The sequence below is a fragment of the Triticum urartu genome, chromosome 2, assembly GCF_003073215.2.
Source record: "Triticum urartu cultivar G1812 chromosome 2, Tu2.1, whole genome shotgun sequence".
Classification (NCBI taxonomy): Eukaryota; Viridiplantae; Streptophyta; class Magnoliopsida; order Poales; family Poaceae; genus Triticum; species Triticum urartu.
Genome location: NC_053023.1, coordinates 23372510 through 23384795, shown reverse-complemented (window position 1 = coordinate 23384795; position 12286 = coordinate 23372510). Strand labels below are relative to the sequence as shown.

Below are 12286 nucleotides of genomic sequence, written 5' to 3'. Positions count from 1 at the left end.
GTTTCGGTGCTTGATCGGTCGGGCCGTGAAGACGTACGACTACATCAACCGCGTTGTGCTAACGCTTCCACTTTCGATCTACGAGGGTACGTGGACAACACTCTCCCCTCTTGTTGCTATGCATCACCATGATCTTGCGTGTGCGTATGATTTTTTTTTGAAATTACTACGTTCCCCCACAACGTCTCCAACGTATCTATAATTTTTGATTGCTCCATGCTATAATATCTACTGTTTTGGACATTATTGGGCTTTATTATCCACTTTTATATTATTTTTGGGACTAACCTATTAACCGGAGGCCCAGCCCAGAATTGGTGTTTTTTTGCCTGTTTTAGGGTTTCGAAGAAAAGGAATATCAAACGGAGTCCAAACGGAATGACACCTTCGGGAACGTGATTTTCTCATCGAATAAACTCAGGAGACTTGGACCCTACGTCAAGGCAAGTAACAGGAGGCCACGAGGTAGGGGGGAGCGCCCTACCCTACCAGGCTGTAACACCCCGGATGTAACTTTCCCAATTTGTACTCCAACTCTTGCCATTTCCGGCGTTAAGTTAATTTATTTTCTCGGGTTCGTGTTTTTGTCTCCGTGTGTTGTTGTCGTTGTCATGCATCTCATATCATGTCATCATGTGCATTGCATTTGCATACGTGTTCGTCTCATGCATTTGAGCATTTTCCCCGTTGTCCGTTTTGCATTCCGGCGCTTCGTTCTCCTCCGGTGGTCATTTCTAGCTTTCTTTCATATGTGGGGATTAAACATTTCCGGATTGGACCGAGACTTGCCAAGCGGCCTTGGTTTACTACCGGTAGACTGCCTGTCAAGTTTCGTACCATTTGGACTTCGTTTGATACTCCAACGGTTAACCGAGGGACCGAAAAGGCCTCGTGTGTGTTGCAGCCCAACACCCCTCCATTTTGGCCCAAAACCCACCTAAGTCTTCTCCATCATCTAGATCGTTCGATCACGATCGCGTGGCCAAAAACCGCACCTCATTTGGACTCTCCTAGCTCCCTCTATGCCTATAAATAGACCCCTTCCCCGAAATCCGGATCCCCCCTCGTCCAAACCCTAGATCCACCCCTCGCGCGCGCCGGACATTGTCCGCCGGTGCCGGACACGCCGCCACCAGCCACCCACCGCGCTGCCACGTGGCGCAGCCACCGCCTCCACCGCCGCGGCCCGCCAGGCCCAGGGACGGCCCCCACGAGCCTGCGCCTGCCGCCGCCCTCCTCCCACGTCGCGCCGCCCGAGGCCTCTCCTCCCCGCGCTCCGGCCGCCGAGCCGCCATCGCCGCCCTGCCGTAGCTCCTCGCCGGCCCCACCGCGCCACCGCCTCCATCGCCGCGCCGTGCGCCGCCGCCTCGCCCGCTCCGCCCGACGCCGCCACCGGCCGCGCCGCCCTCTACGCCGCCCGGATCCGCCGCTACCCGGCCTCCCCGGCCCTTCTCCTCGCCGGCCCGGCCACCAACGAGCTCGCCAGAGCTACAGTGCGCGCCGCCGCCTTGGTTCGCGCGCCGGTCAAACCCTAGATCTGGGGGTTGTTTTTTTTTCAAGTCCCTAAATTTTCAGTTCAAGTGCTCATGTTCGTAGCTCCGTAACTTCGCATCCATAGCTCCGATTCATGCATATAGCATATCAAAATGTTCATCTCAGAGAGTACATCATTTTCATTTGATTTCATCTTGATGCCCGAAATGCTGTTAGAAGAGGGCTACTTGAGTTAATTGTCAGATCTGCTACTCCATTTAGCTTTTTGTCATTTTTGCCATGATTAATGTGTGCATGATATGCCCGTGAGTTCTACATATGTTTTGTTAAGGGTTTTGTCATATTTCCAGAGGTGCAACCCATGTATTTTTGTGATGTGTGTTGTGACTAGTGCAAGCTTGCAAAGTGGTGCACTTGCTAATTCTGTTTTCAGTGACTTAGCAATTCCACTAAGTCCTTGATCTGTTTATCTCATGTTGCCATATGTTCATGTTGTTTCCTAGTGATCCGTGCCTCTTTTGAGGATGATCAGTAAGGATGTTTTGTTAATCTTGTAGTGCTCTATCCATCCATATCTTTGTTTGCAATTATGGAGTACCCTAGCTTGAGTCAATCGAGCTCTACTTTTGCTACTTTGTGAATCTGGGCAGATTGTCAACTTGTTTGCAATTTTGCCGGTGATGTTGTAGTTGATCCGTGCATGCTATGCTATTGTTCTTGCCATTTCTAGCTTGCATTTTGTGCCTTCTTGATGGTTGTATGCTTGTCTTGCCATGACTTGCTCTGTAGTGAGTGCATCGAGCTCGTAAACATGCCTACATGGGATGTGTTTCAGCATGTGCCAGTTTTCACTAAGTCTAAAAACTGATTATGTTTTTGCTATGTTCACATGCTTGCAATTGTATTTTATGATCCCTTTTGGCTCAAGGTCACTAAGGGACTTTTATTAAGCTCTTTTAGTAGCTCCATGCCATGCTTTACTTTGCCATGTTCAGATCCTGTAGCATGTAGTTTTGTTGCTCCGAAGAGGGCTACCTGATCTGAAATTCCAGACAAGTGTTAATTTCACTAAGTCTGAGATATGTTTGTCATATGCATTTTTGCCATGCTTATTTGAACCTGTTAATGGATGAATTGGCCGTAGCTCAGTGCTAGACTTTTGTTAAGCATCTTGTATGCATCCCTGCCATGTATTTTGTTGTCATGTTTGGGTGCTGTAGCATGTTCATCTCATTGCATTTAGATGGCTACTTGCTGTAAATCGTAGACCGGTGTCATATTTGAATCGCTTGTCATTTCCAAACCGTAACTCCGATTCCGGCGTTCTTTATATCGTTTTCAAGAGATTTCATCTCATCTTTCCAGTGGCACACTTGGTTTTCCAAGTTGAGGCCAGGTTCATGCATTTCCTGTCATATCTTGCATTTCGCATCCCGCATCGCATCCCGCATAGCATACCATCTTTGCATTGCGTTGTTTGAGTTTGCACGTGGTTGATTGTATCCTTGTTGCTTGTTTGTCTTGTTTGGGTAGAGCCGGGAGACGAGTTCGCTAACTAGGAGCCCGTTGAGTTTGCTTTCGAGGATGCAGTCAACTCTGACAACTGTGCAGGCAAGATGATCATACCCTCGAAATCACTACTATCTTTGCTATGCTAGTTTGCTCGCTCTTTTGCTATGCCATTGCTACGATGCCTACCACTTGTTTTCAAGCCTCCCAAATTGCCATGTCAAACCTCTAACCCACCATTGTCCTAGCAAACCGTTGATTGGCTATGTTACCGCTTTGCTCAGCCCCTCTTATAGCGTTGCTAGTTGGAGGTGAAGATTGGAGGCCGTTCCTTGTTGGAACATTTATTTACTTGTTGGGATATCATTATATTGCCATGTTATCTTAATGCATCTATATACTTGGTAAAGGGTGGAAGGCTCGGCCTCTCGCCTAGTGTTTTGTTCCACTCTTGCCGCCCTAGTTTCCGTCATATCGGTGTTATGTTCCCGGATTTTGCGTTCCTTACGAGGTTGGGTTATAATGGGAACCCCTTGATAGTTCGCCTTGATTAAAGCTTTTCCAGCAATGCCCAACCTTGGTATTACCATTTGCCACCTAGCCTTTTCTTTCCCTTGGGTTCTCCAGACTCAAGGGTCATCTTATTTTAACCCCCCCGGGCCAGTGCTCCTCTGAGTGTTGGTCCAACCTAGAGCCCCTTGCAGCGCCACCTCGGGGAAACTCGAGGGCTGGTTCTAGTTGTACGAATTGCTTATCTGAGTGTGTCCTGAGAAAGAGATATGTGCAGCTCCTATCGGGATTTGTCGGCACATTCGGGCGGTGTTGCTCGTCTTGTTTTAACCTGTCGAAGTGTCTTTAATTACCGAGATACCGAGTCTGATCGGAACGTCTTGGAAGGAGGTCTATTCCTTCGTTGACCATGAGAGCTTGTCATGGGCTAAGTTGGGACTCCCCTGCAGGGATTTGAACTTTCGAAAGCCGTGCCCGCGGTTATGGGCAGATGGGAATTTGTTAATGTCCGGTTGTAGATAACTTGAACCTTAACCTAATTAAAATGAATCAACCGAGTGTGTTACCGTGATGGCCTCTTCTCGGCGGAGCCCGGGAAGTGGACACGGTGTTGGAGTAATGTTTGCGCAGGTTGCTCTCTAGTTTCTCGCTCGTGCTTTGCCTCCTCTTCTCGCTCTCTTTTGTGAATAAGTTAGCCACCATACTCGCTAGTCGCTTGCTGCAACTCCACATATTTACCTTGCCTTACCTATAAGCTTAAATAGTCTTGATCGCGAGGGTGCGAGATTGCTGAGTCCCTGTGGCTCACAGATTACTATTACACCAGATGCAGGGCCTGATGATTCCGCTCCAGGAGACGCGTATGAACTCAAGTGGGAGTTCGACGAAGACTCTCAACGTTACTATGTTTCCTTTCCCGATGATCAGTAGTGGTGCCCAGTTGGGGGTGAACGGGACCGTTGTCGCATGTTGGGTTCTCTTTTATTTTGGCGCCGTAGTCGGGCCATGAGTGTTTGGATGATGTAATGTTATTTATGTACTTGATTGACGTGGCGAGTGTAAGCCAACTATGTTATCTACCCTTCATTATTTATATTACATGGGATGTTGTGAAGATTGCCTAACTTGTGACATATGCCTTCAATGCGAATATGCCTCTAAGTCATGCCTCAACACGTGGGAGATATAGTCGCATCGAGGGTGTTACACAGGCGCGCCCCCACCCTTGTGGGCCCCCTGTTGCTCCACCGACGTACTTCTTCCTCCTATATATATATCCACGTACACCCAAACGATCAGATACGGAGCCAAAACCCTAATTCCACCGTCGTAACTTTCTGTATCCACGAGATCCCATCTTGGGGCCTGTTCCGGAGCTCCGCCGGAGGGGGCATCGATCACGGAGGGCTTCTACATCAACACCATAGCCTCTCCGATGAAGTGTGAGTAGTTTACTTCAGACCTACGGGTCCATAGTTAGTAGCTAGATGTCTTCTTCTCTCTTTTTGGATCTCAATACAATGTTCTCCCCCTCTCTTGTGGAGATCTATTCGATGTAATCTTCTTTTTGCGGTGTGTTTGTTGAGACCGATGAATTGTGGGTTTATGATCAAGTCTATCTAGGAATAATATTTGAATCTTCTCTGAATACTTTTATGTATGATTGGTTATCTTTGCAAGTCTCTTCGAATTATCAGTTTGGGTTGGCCTACTAGATTGATCTTTCTTGCAATGGGAGAAGTGCTTAGCTTTGGGTTCAATCTTGCGGTGTCCTTTCCCGGTGACAGTAAGGGCAGCAAGGCACGTATTGTATTGTTGCCATCGAGGATAACAAGATGGGGTTTTCTTCATATTGCATGAGTCTATCCCTCTACATCATGTCATCTTGCTTAACGCGTTACTCTGTTTTTTACTTAATACTCTAGATGCATGCTAGATAGCGGTCGATGAGTGGAGTAATAGTAGTAGATGAAAGCATGAGTCGGTCTACTTGTCTCGGACGTGATGCCTATATACATGATTATACCTAGATATTCTCATAACTATGCTCAATTCTGTCAATTGCTCAACAGTAATTTGTTCACCCACCGTAGAATACTTATGCTCTCGAGAGAAGCCACTAGTGAAACCTATGGCCCCCGGGTCTATCTTTATCATATCAATCTCCTACTACTTAGTTATTTACTTTGCCATTTACTTTGCCTTTATTTTACTTTGCATCTTTAACATAAAAATACCAAAAATATTATCTTATCATATCTATCAGATCTCACTCTCGTAAGTGGCCCTATAGGGATTGACAACCCCTATTTGCATTGGTTGCGAGGATTTATTTGTTTTGTACATGTGCGAGGGACTCGCGCGTAGCCTCCCACTGGATTGATACCTTGGTTCTCAAAAACTGAGGGAAATACTTACGTTACTTTGCTGCATCATCCCTTCTTCTTCGGGAAAAACCAACGCAGTGCTAAAAGAGGTAGCATCGCACCCCTTGTACCTATATATGTGCCTAGTGCACGATCAATGAGAATATCGATGCACACAATCCCTTTTACAGGAGAGACAAAAAATATTAGCAGCCATCAGTGAGCTTTACCGCACCTAGCCAATCGCCCTGAAGGCTGCTAGTTATTATATATCGCACGTCATATATAAGAACGGACATGAGCGTTCATATATGAAACTCTAGAGGAATATGAACAAACATGTTACAAAAAAAGCACGTCTATTGGGCCGGCCCAGTCGCGACCGCAGTCAGCAATTCCGGGATTCGACATGCCACGTCGACAATCCCTGTTTGGAAACTCTCTCGAGGTTCAAAATATACCGGGACCGGATAGTTCGATGTGTTGATTTCCGGGAGTGAAAGTTCATGGTTCGATTTAGATTTCATCTACAAGTTCAAGGTTTGTTTTCAATTTTTGCTTCTGTGAGTCGTACACGAGCACCTGAACAGGCTGGTCGTCATCAGGGACATGCACGAGTCTATCAGACAGCAGGCACACGAACCCAATGCTCCAGTTAGGCCGGCGCCTGGCGTACCAAGACCTCCGCTGCTCCGCCCCATCCTTCTCATGCCACATGATACATTCTTGTCAACTCCTTCTGCGACCATGAACCACAGGAGGCCAACTACATGGTGTCAAGATGGTGCACCAAGACCATTGCCCGATGGTGCCGGCCTTCTTCCTCGACAACAGCGCCCATGGACGGTCTACAACCTTGATGTCGGCGACCTTGCCGAGCTTGGAAATGGGCTCTGCAATTCTGGCAAAGCCTTTTCTCTCGGTTGTGATGTCTAGTGAGGCACAAAAGATCTTTTCTAGGCAGTTATAAATGTTGTAGTTGGCGATGAATTCATATGTGAGACAAATAAATAAATGCATTTCTATCCACATGTGAGACTAGTAATTAGCTTTCGTTATATTTTCTATCCACATATGGGACCATGCAAATAAATAAATAAAGATCTTTTTCTAGGTGCTTATAATTGCAATTCAAAATGTTATACACTATTTATCTTGCAAAATACGCACTCACTGGTAGAAAAAGGGCCTGTTGTCCCGGTTCGTAAGGGCCTTTTGTCCCGGTTTTGGAACCGGGACTAAAGGGTCGGTACTAATGCCCTGTCCCTTTAGTCCCGGTTCAATCCAGAACCGGGATAGATGGGCCTCCACGTGGCCTGTGCGCGGAGCCCAGGCAGGAGACCCTTTGGTCCCGGTTGGTGGCACCAATACACTATTTAGTCCCGGTTCAATCCAGAACCGGGACAGATGGGCCTCCACGTGGCCTGTGCGCGGAGCCCAGGCAGGAGACCCTTTGGTCCCGGTTGGTGGCACCAACCGGGACCAATAGGCATCCATGCGTCAGCATTTCTGTGGTTGGGTTTTTTGTTTTATTTAAAGGGGGGCTTTTGGGGGTTTTGGGGGGTTAATTTAGGTGTTTCATATATTGTGTTAGCTAGCTATAATTAATAGAGAGAAGTGTCCTCTCTTATGTCCGTGCTTGGTCGACGCTACGTACTATACATACGTATAGAAAGGACTAGACACGCTAGCTAGCTAGTAAGCAACCGCCCTCTAGTGTCATTGAAGGCCGGTGAACGGCCCCTGCCATCCTCCCCACCTCTGCTAGTCTAGTCCCTGGTTCAATCAAATCCTTCTCGCAGCTCGGGCTAGTTTGCTAGTTCGATCGTTCCCCAACATCCAAGCCATCAAGGTGTGTACTTTCCTTCATCTCAAATACTGGATGGATGTGTAGCACATGCAGAAAATTTATGTTTAATTTAAATTCTAATTACATTGTGGTTTACAATTCCGTCATTTATTAGGATTGAGAGATATATTATCTAACAAATGCCTCTAGCAAAAGTTCTTGAAATTGTCGCAGAAAATTTATGTTTAATTTAAATTCTAATTACATTGTGGTTTACAATTCCGTCATTTATTAAGATTGAGAGATATATTATCTAACAAATGCCTCTAGCAAAAGTTCATAGAAATTGTCAGAAGATAATATTGGTATGATCATCAAAGACTATGCAGATATGGAATGTTAGAAAGTTTTAAGATAATATATATGAGTTATTCGTTATATAAATGTTGATTTTTGATGCATCTTAAGTGTTTGTATATAATGTCAGTATATATCATTATTTTGATGATTACATTAAGGGCCCCCCAGTTCTAGAGTTGCCCCGGACCCTGAAATGTCAGGACCAGCCCTGAGAAAATCACAGGCCTATACGGCCCGGTAGCTATAAATCTCTCGTGTGTCTCACCTCTGTTTCTCGCTGGATTGTCTCTTTTCTGCCTGGTTAGCAATGGCTGTTGCGTACGTGCGCGTCGCTGTGGAAAGTACTCGCCGAAGTTAGCACGTACGGTATGGAGGCCAACACCAATCCTACATCAATGCAGTGCATGCAAGATTTGCCTTTTTTTCAGTTCTTCATTTTCGTACAAAGATGCTGGAAAAATAGATTCGTTTTGTTTTGCTGTCAAAATTCCCTCATTCTTCTATCCTCTTATTTGACTGTCGTAGATATAGGTTCATCAAAAAGACATTTTATCTAACTGTTGTACTCCAGGTCCTTTGGAACAGAATAGTGAATAGTTGGAGCATATTAATTTCCATTTGCAGCGTAGCACCATGCCACGTGTTTCCCACAAGAACACATCACCGTTACGGTTTCTGCTGCTTGCTAGGAGCTCAAAGCCACCGTGTGATCCTTCTCTGATATGAGATCTTGGACCTCTGGACCTCCGTACAACAGCCCGCTGTCACCGCGAGTGAGACTTTCATACATTATGTCTGTATATGCAAGAAAAATTATCCGATGGCAAGTATAGTAATTTATTTTTTGTAACTATGACACTACTGTGTTAACATATAGACTAGCTTACTTATAGTGTCCATGGGCAGATTATTTGAAGCATTCTTGGTATTGATATTGATATTTGTTCTAACTTTAGGTCACTGCTGATATTATCCGTGCGAGTACAAAAGGGTGAGAAATAATGGCTAGAGAGGACGGAGGTCGAGAGGTGCATTAGAAAGGTGATGGACAGAGATAGAAGGATGAGTTCAAAAGAAAATCTGCAAAGTGGATGCAAAAGCCAAGGATGCAATGCAGGAAGGAGGAACCTCAGATAAGCATATTGCCGACTTCACTGCGAAATATATGTCAAATTAAAGTCATACCAATGCATTCCTTACTTCAAGATAAGCAAGTAGGTGGTGATTCCAGTGGTATAATTCTTTTAGAGAGAATGTCATTTTACTTTTGTAAGTAAAGTGCTATCTTCTCACAATTTAGAAGCATTTTTAATTTTTAGCCTACTAACAACATGTGATAAAAATGTTTACATGCTATAGAATCAATTCGAGTAAACCGTATGGAGTCTATAAAACTATTTTCATAGCGATTGTCGCTTTACTATGTCCATGTATATTCTTACTATTCCACATGATAAAACACTTCGCCATAATTAATTAATGCAAGAAGATGATTCACTGTTCGTCCTAAAATTGCTTTGATACATATTTTGTTTGTTGCAGAACTAGGAATTCTGTAAGCTTATTTCGTACGGAGAGTTCAAACTGAATGCCTAAATGTATATAAAACAAGAACCCATAGATGTCTCGGTTGATCAGATACATGGAAAGACACATAAAAGATTAACCTACGATCTCAATGAACATCATAGTATGCATATTTATGATAACATAATCATGTCTTCCTTTGTCGTATCCTATCCCCTATCATAAGGTGTCATGCACTCGGCCATTCTGGGAAGTTGGAGTTTTCTCATAGTCTTGTTGCAATGGATTGATTCCTTTGAAATTGTCCAAGTAGTATTCTCTAGTGATACAAATCACCAGTAGGATGCCACCAATTTTCAGTTAAGATATTACATTCCTATAAATACCCAAAGACCCGATGTAAAAATCATATATATGAAATTACCCTGTAGAGCTTACTCTTAACATAGTCAAATGTTTTAGAAATTTGGAAGCTTCATGAATATATATCAACATAATTCTTGCTCAAATTTTCACATATGTACAATATATCCCACACGATATTGATTTACATATTATAACAATGTATGGACATAATAAGATACATTATCATACACAACTTACAGACACATATGAACTATACATAGGACATGTGGACCTTAGTTATTCGAGAATTGTGCATATGTATGATCAGGTGGCATTTGGCGATCTTCCTATTTGGTGGGGTACGAAGGCTCCATGGCAAGACCACACATGCCCTTCTTGTCTGCAATGTCCTTCTCCATTCTCAAGTACCCAATCTCGCCCCAAGTTGTGCCCCATGAATTCTTCATCAACCAGAAACTTGTGCCATCACTAGTCTTTCCATACCCAATGGCCGCAATTCCATGGTCCAAGTCAGTACCGCAGGAGCCAGTCATCACCCCACCAGAGTAGAATTGGAATGTCATGTCGCCTCCGTCCACAGCTACGGACACTGGTTGGTTTGCCACCGCCTTCATAAGGGCACCCTCGTTATTGGCAGGCACATCCTCAAAGCCGGTGATGGTTGCGGCGCTATTGGATCCAGCCTTGCACTTGCCGTCGGCTGCAGTATATGGGTACCTGGACTCCATGGTCAGACCTCCATTCTTGATAATGAATTTGAAGGCATCATCCATGAGTCCTCCCTCGCAGCCTTGATCTTCACCATGAACATCACAGTCAACCAACTCTTGCTCCGATAGTGAGATTAACTTGCTGGTTTTCAGTTTTACAATGCCCTCTGTCACGGCAACGGCAGAAAATGCCCAACAACAGCCTAGAAATAATTGTGTTGTTATAGTGTTATCCAATAAAATATTAACACATATATGCAGTGCAACACCGTGTACTTACCACACTGGCCTTGATCCTTGATAGGGGTGACAGCCCCCTTGGCCCTCCAGTCCATCGTTGCTGGAAGAGCATCAAAACTTAAATTCTCATACCTGAATCCTGTAGAAAGAACTCGCATGGGGTTTGCTTTCAACCCCTTGTTTGTGTTGGTTGTCCTGAACTCATCATTGGTGATATCAGCAAACTGGTTGACCCCGAGCCAAAACTTGTGATTCTGGGCATTGAATGTTTCAATGAATTCGACATTGGCTTTGAAAACCTCGAACCGACGCATCTTCTCAGTGGTGTCCTTGTACACACGGCCATACTGAGCCATCCAGTTCTCATGCTTCGCCGCCATCGACAAGTCATCGTTCAGCTCACGAGCTGAAGTGACAGTACCACCGAGGCAGATGCAACCGAGAATTGCAAGAAGCAAAGCCTTGTGAATTGCCATCTTCAGTTCGGCACCGAACTGCAATGACAGTACTGAAGAGGTAGATGCAACCTAGGATGGCAAGTGTCTGTACTTTGGTCTGGTTTGTTGGATGGGATTTGGTGGTATATATACTGTCATGTACGTGATAAAATAGGAGACCAAGAGATACGGTGCTTGTGGAAAAAGGCTTTTGTGTTGCCGTGGATTATGTTGGCCGGCTCGATGGTATAAAATTATATACGGACATCTGATGGGCCGGCCAAATTATATAAAAATGATAGTCCAAACAAAGAAGTACGTTCGGTGCACATCTGATTGTGACCCCTGCTTGATTATTTCAGGAGTGTACATCTGATAGTGATCCCTGCTTGAGAGATTTATTAATGAAATAAAGAATAAGTGTGTTCTTGAAAATAAGTTTCCTGAAGAGGACCGTGGACGTGACGCATGGTTTGTACAGAAGAATCAAGTAAGCGCTTCCTAGTACGGACACGAATATCCTTCCTGATAAAAAAATAGCTTGATGATGTAACATCTTAATCAACAAGTGTTGTTTAAGAACATCTCTAGCAGACCCCGCATCCCGCCGACCCCCAAAATATGTTTGCAGTTCGCGAAAAAACGGGCGCGGACGGCTGCAGATACAGACCCCGCATAACGGACTCATAAAAAAGAATATTCGCGTATATTCTTTCCCGTGTCTTCTTCTTCCTCTCGCCTGTATTCATAGTCAGCTCCCGTCGTCCATGGTAGTCCCCGAATCGATCCAAGAGGCAGCTCCTCTGTTGCCGGATGGATCCAGGAGCTAGCTAGCTATTCCATGGCTGGCTGGATCGAGGAGTTTGCTAGCTACTCCCTCAAACGTTCGTGGCCGGATGGATCGAGGACCTTGCTAGCTAGGTAGGTAGCTAGCTAGCTCGTTCGTGGCCGGATAGATCGAGGACGTTGCTAGCTAGC

The 12286-nt window shown here is 45.0% G+C and overlaps 1 protein-coding gene across 1 annotated transcript; it reads right to left on the bottom strand.

Annotated features, from left to right (window-relative positions):
- Positions 1 to 10247: 10247 nt before the first annotated feature.
- LOC125540769 (senescence-specific cysteine protease SAG39-like) lies at positions 10248 to 11347 on the bottom strand. Its single transcript, XM_048704334.1, has 2 exons — positions 10912 to 11347; positions 10248 to 10834 (listed from the first exon to the last, which is right to left on the bottom strand). Exons 1-2 carry the CDS (start codon positions 11345 to 11347, stop codon positions 10248 to 10250), a joined length of 1023 nt encoding a protein of 340 aa, XP_048560291.1.
- Positions 11348 to 12286: the final 939 nt, after the last annotated feature.

Excerpts from the sequence above, each read along its gene's own strand:
- LOC125540769 (XM_048704334.1), bottom strand. The coding sequence starts at position 11,347 with ATGGCAATTCACAAGGCTTTGCTTCTTGCAATTCTCGGTTGCATCTGC. Across the intron at positions 10,835-10,911 it reads CAAGGATCAAGGCCAGTGTG|GCTGTTGTTGGGCATTTTCT; the intron begins GTAAGTACACGG and ends AATTATTTCTAG.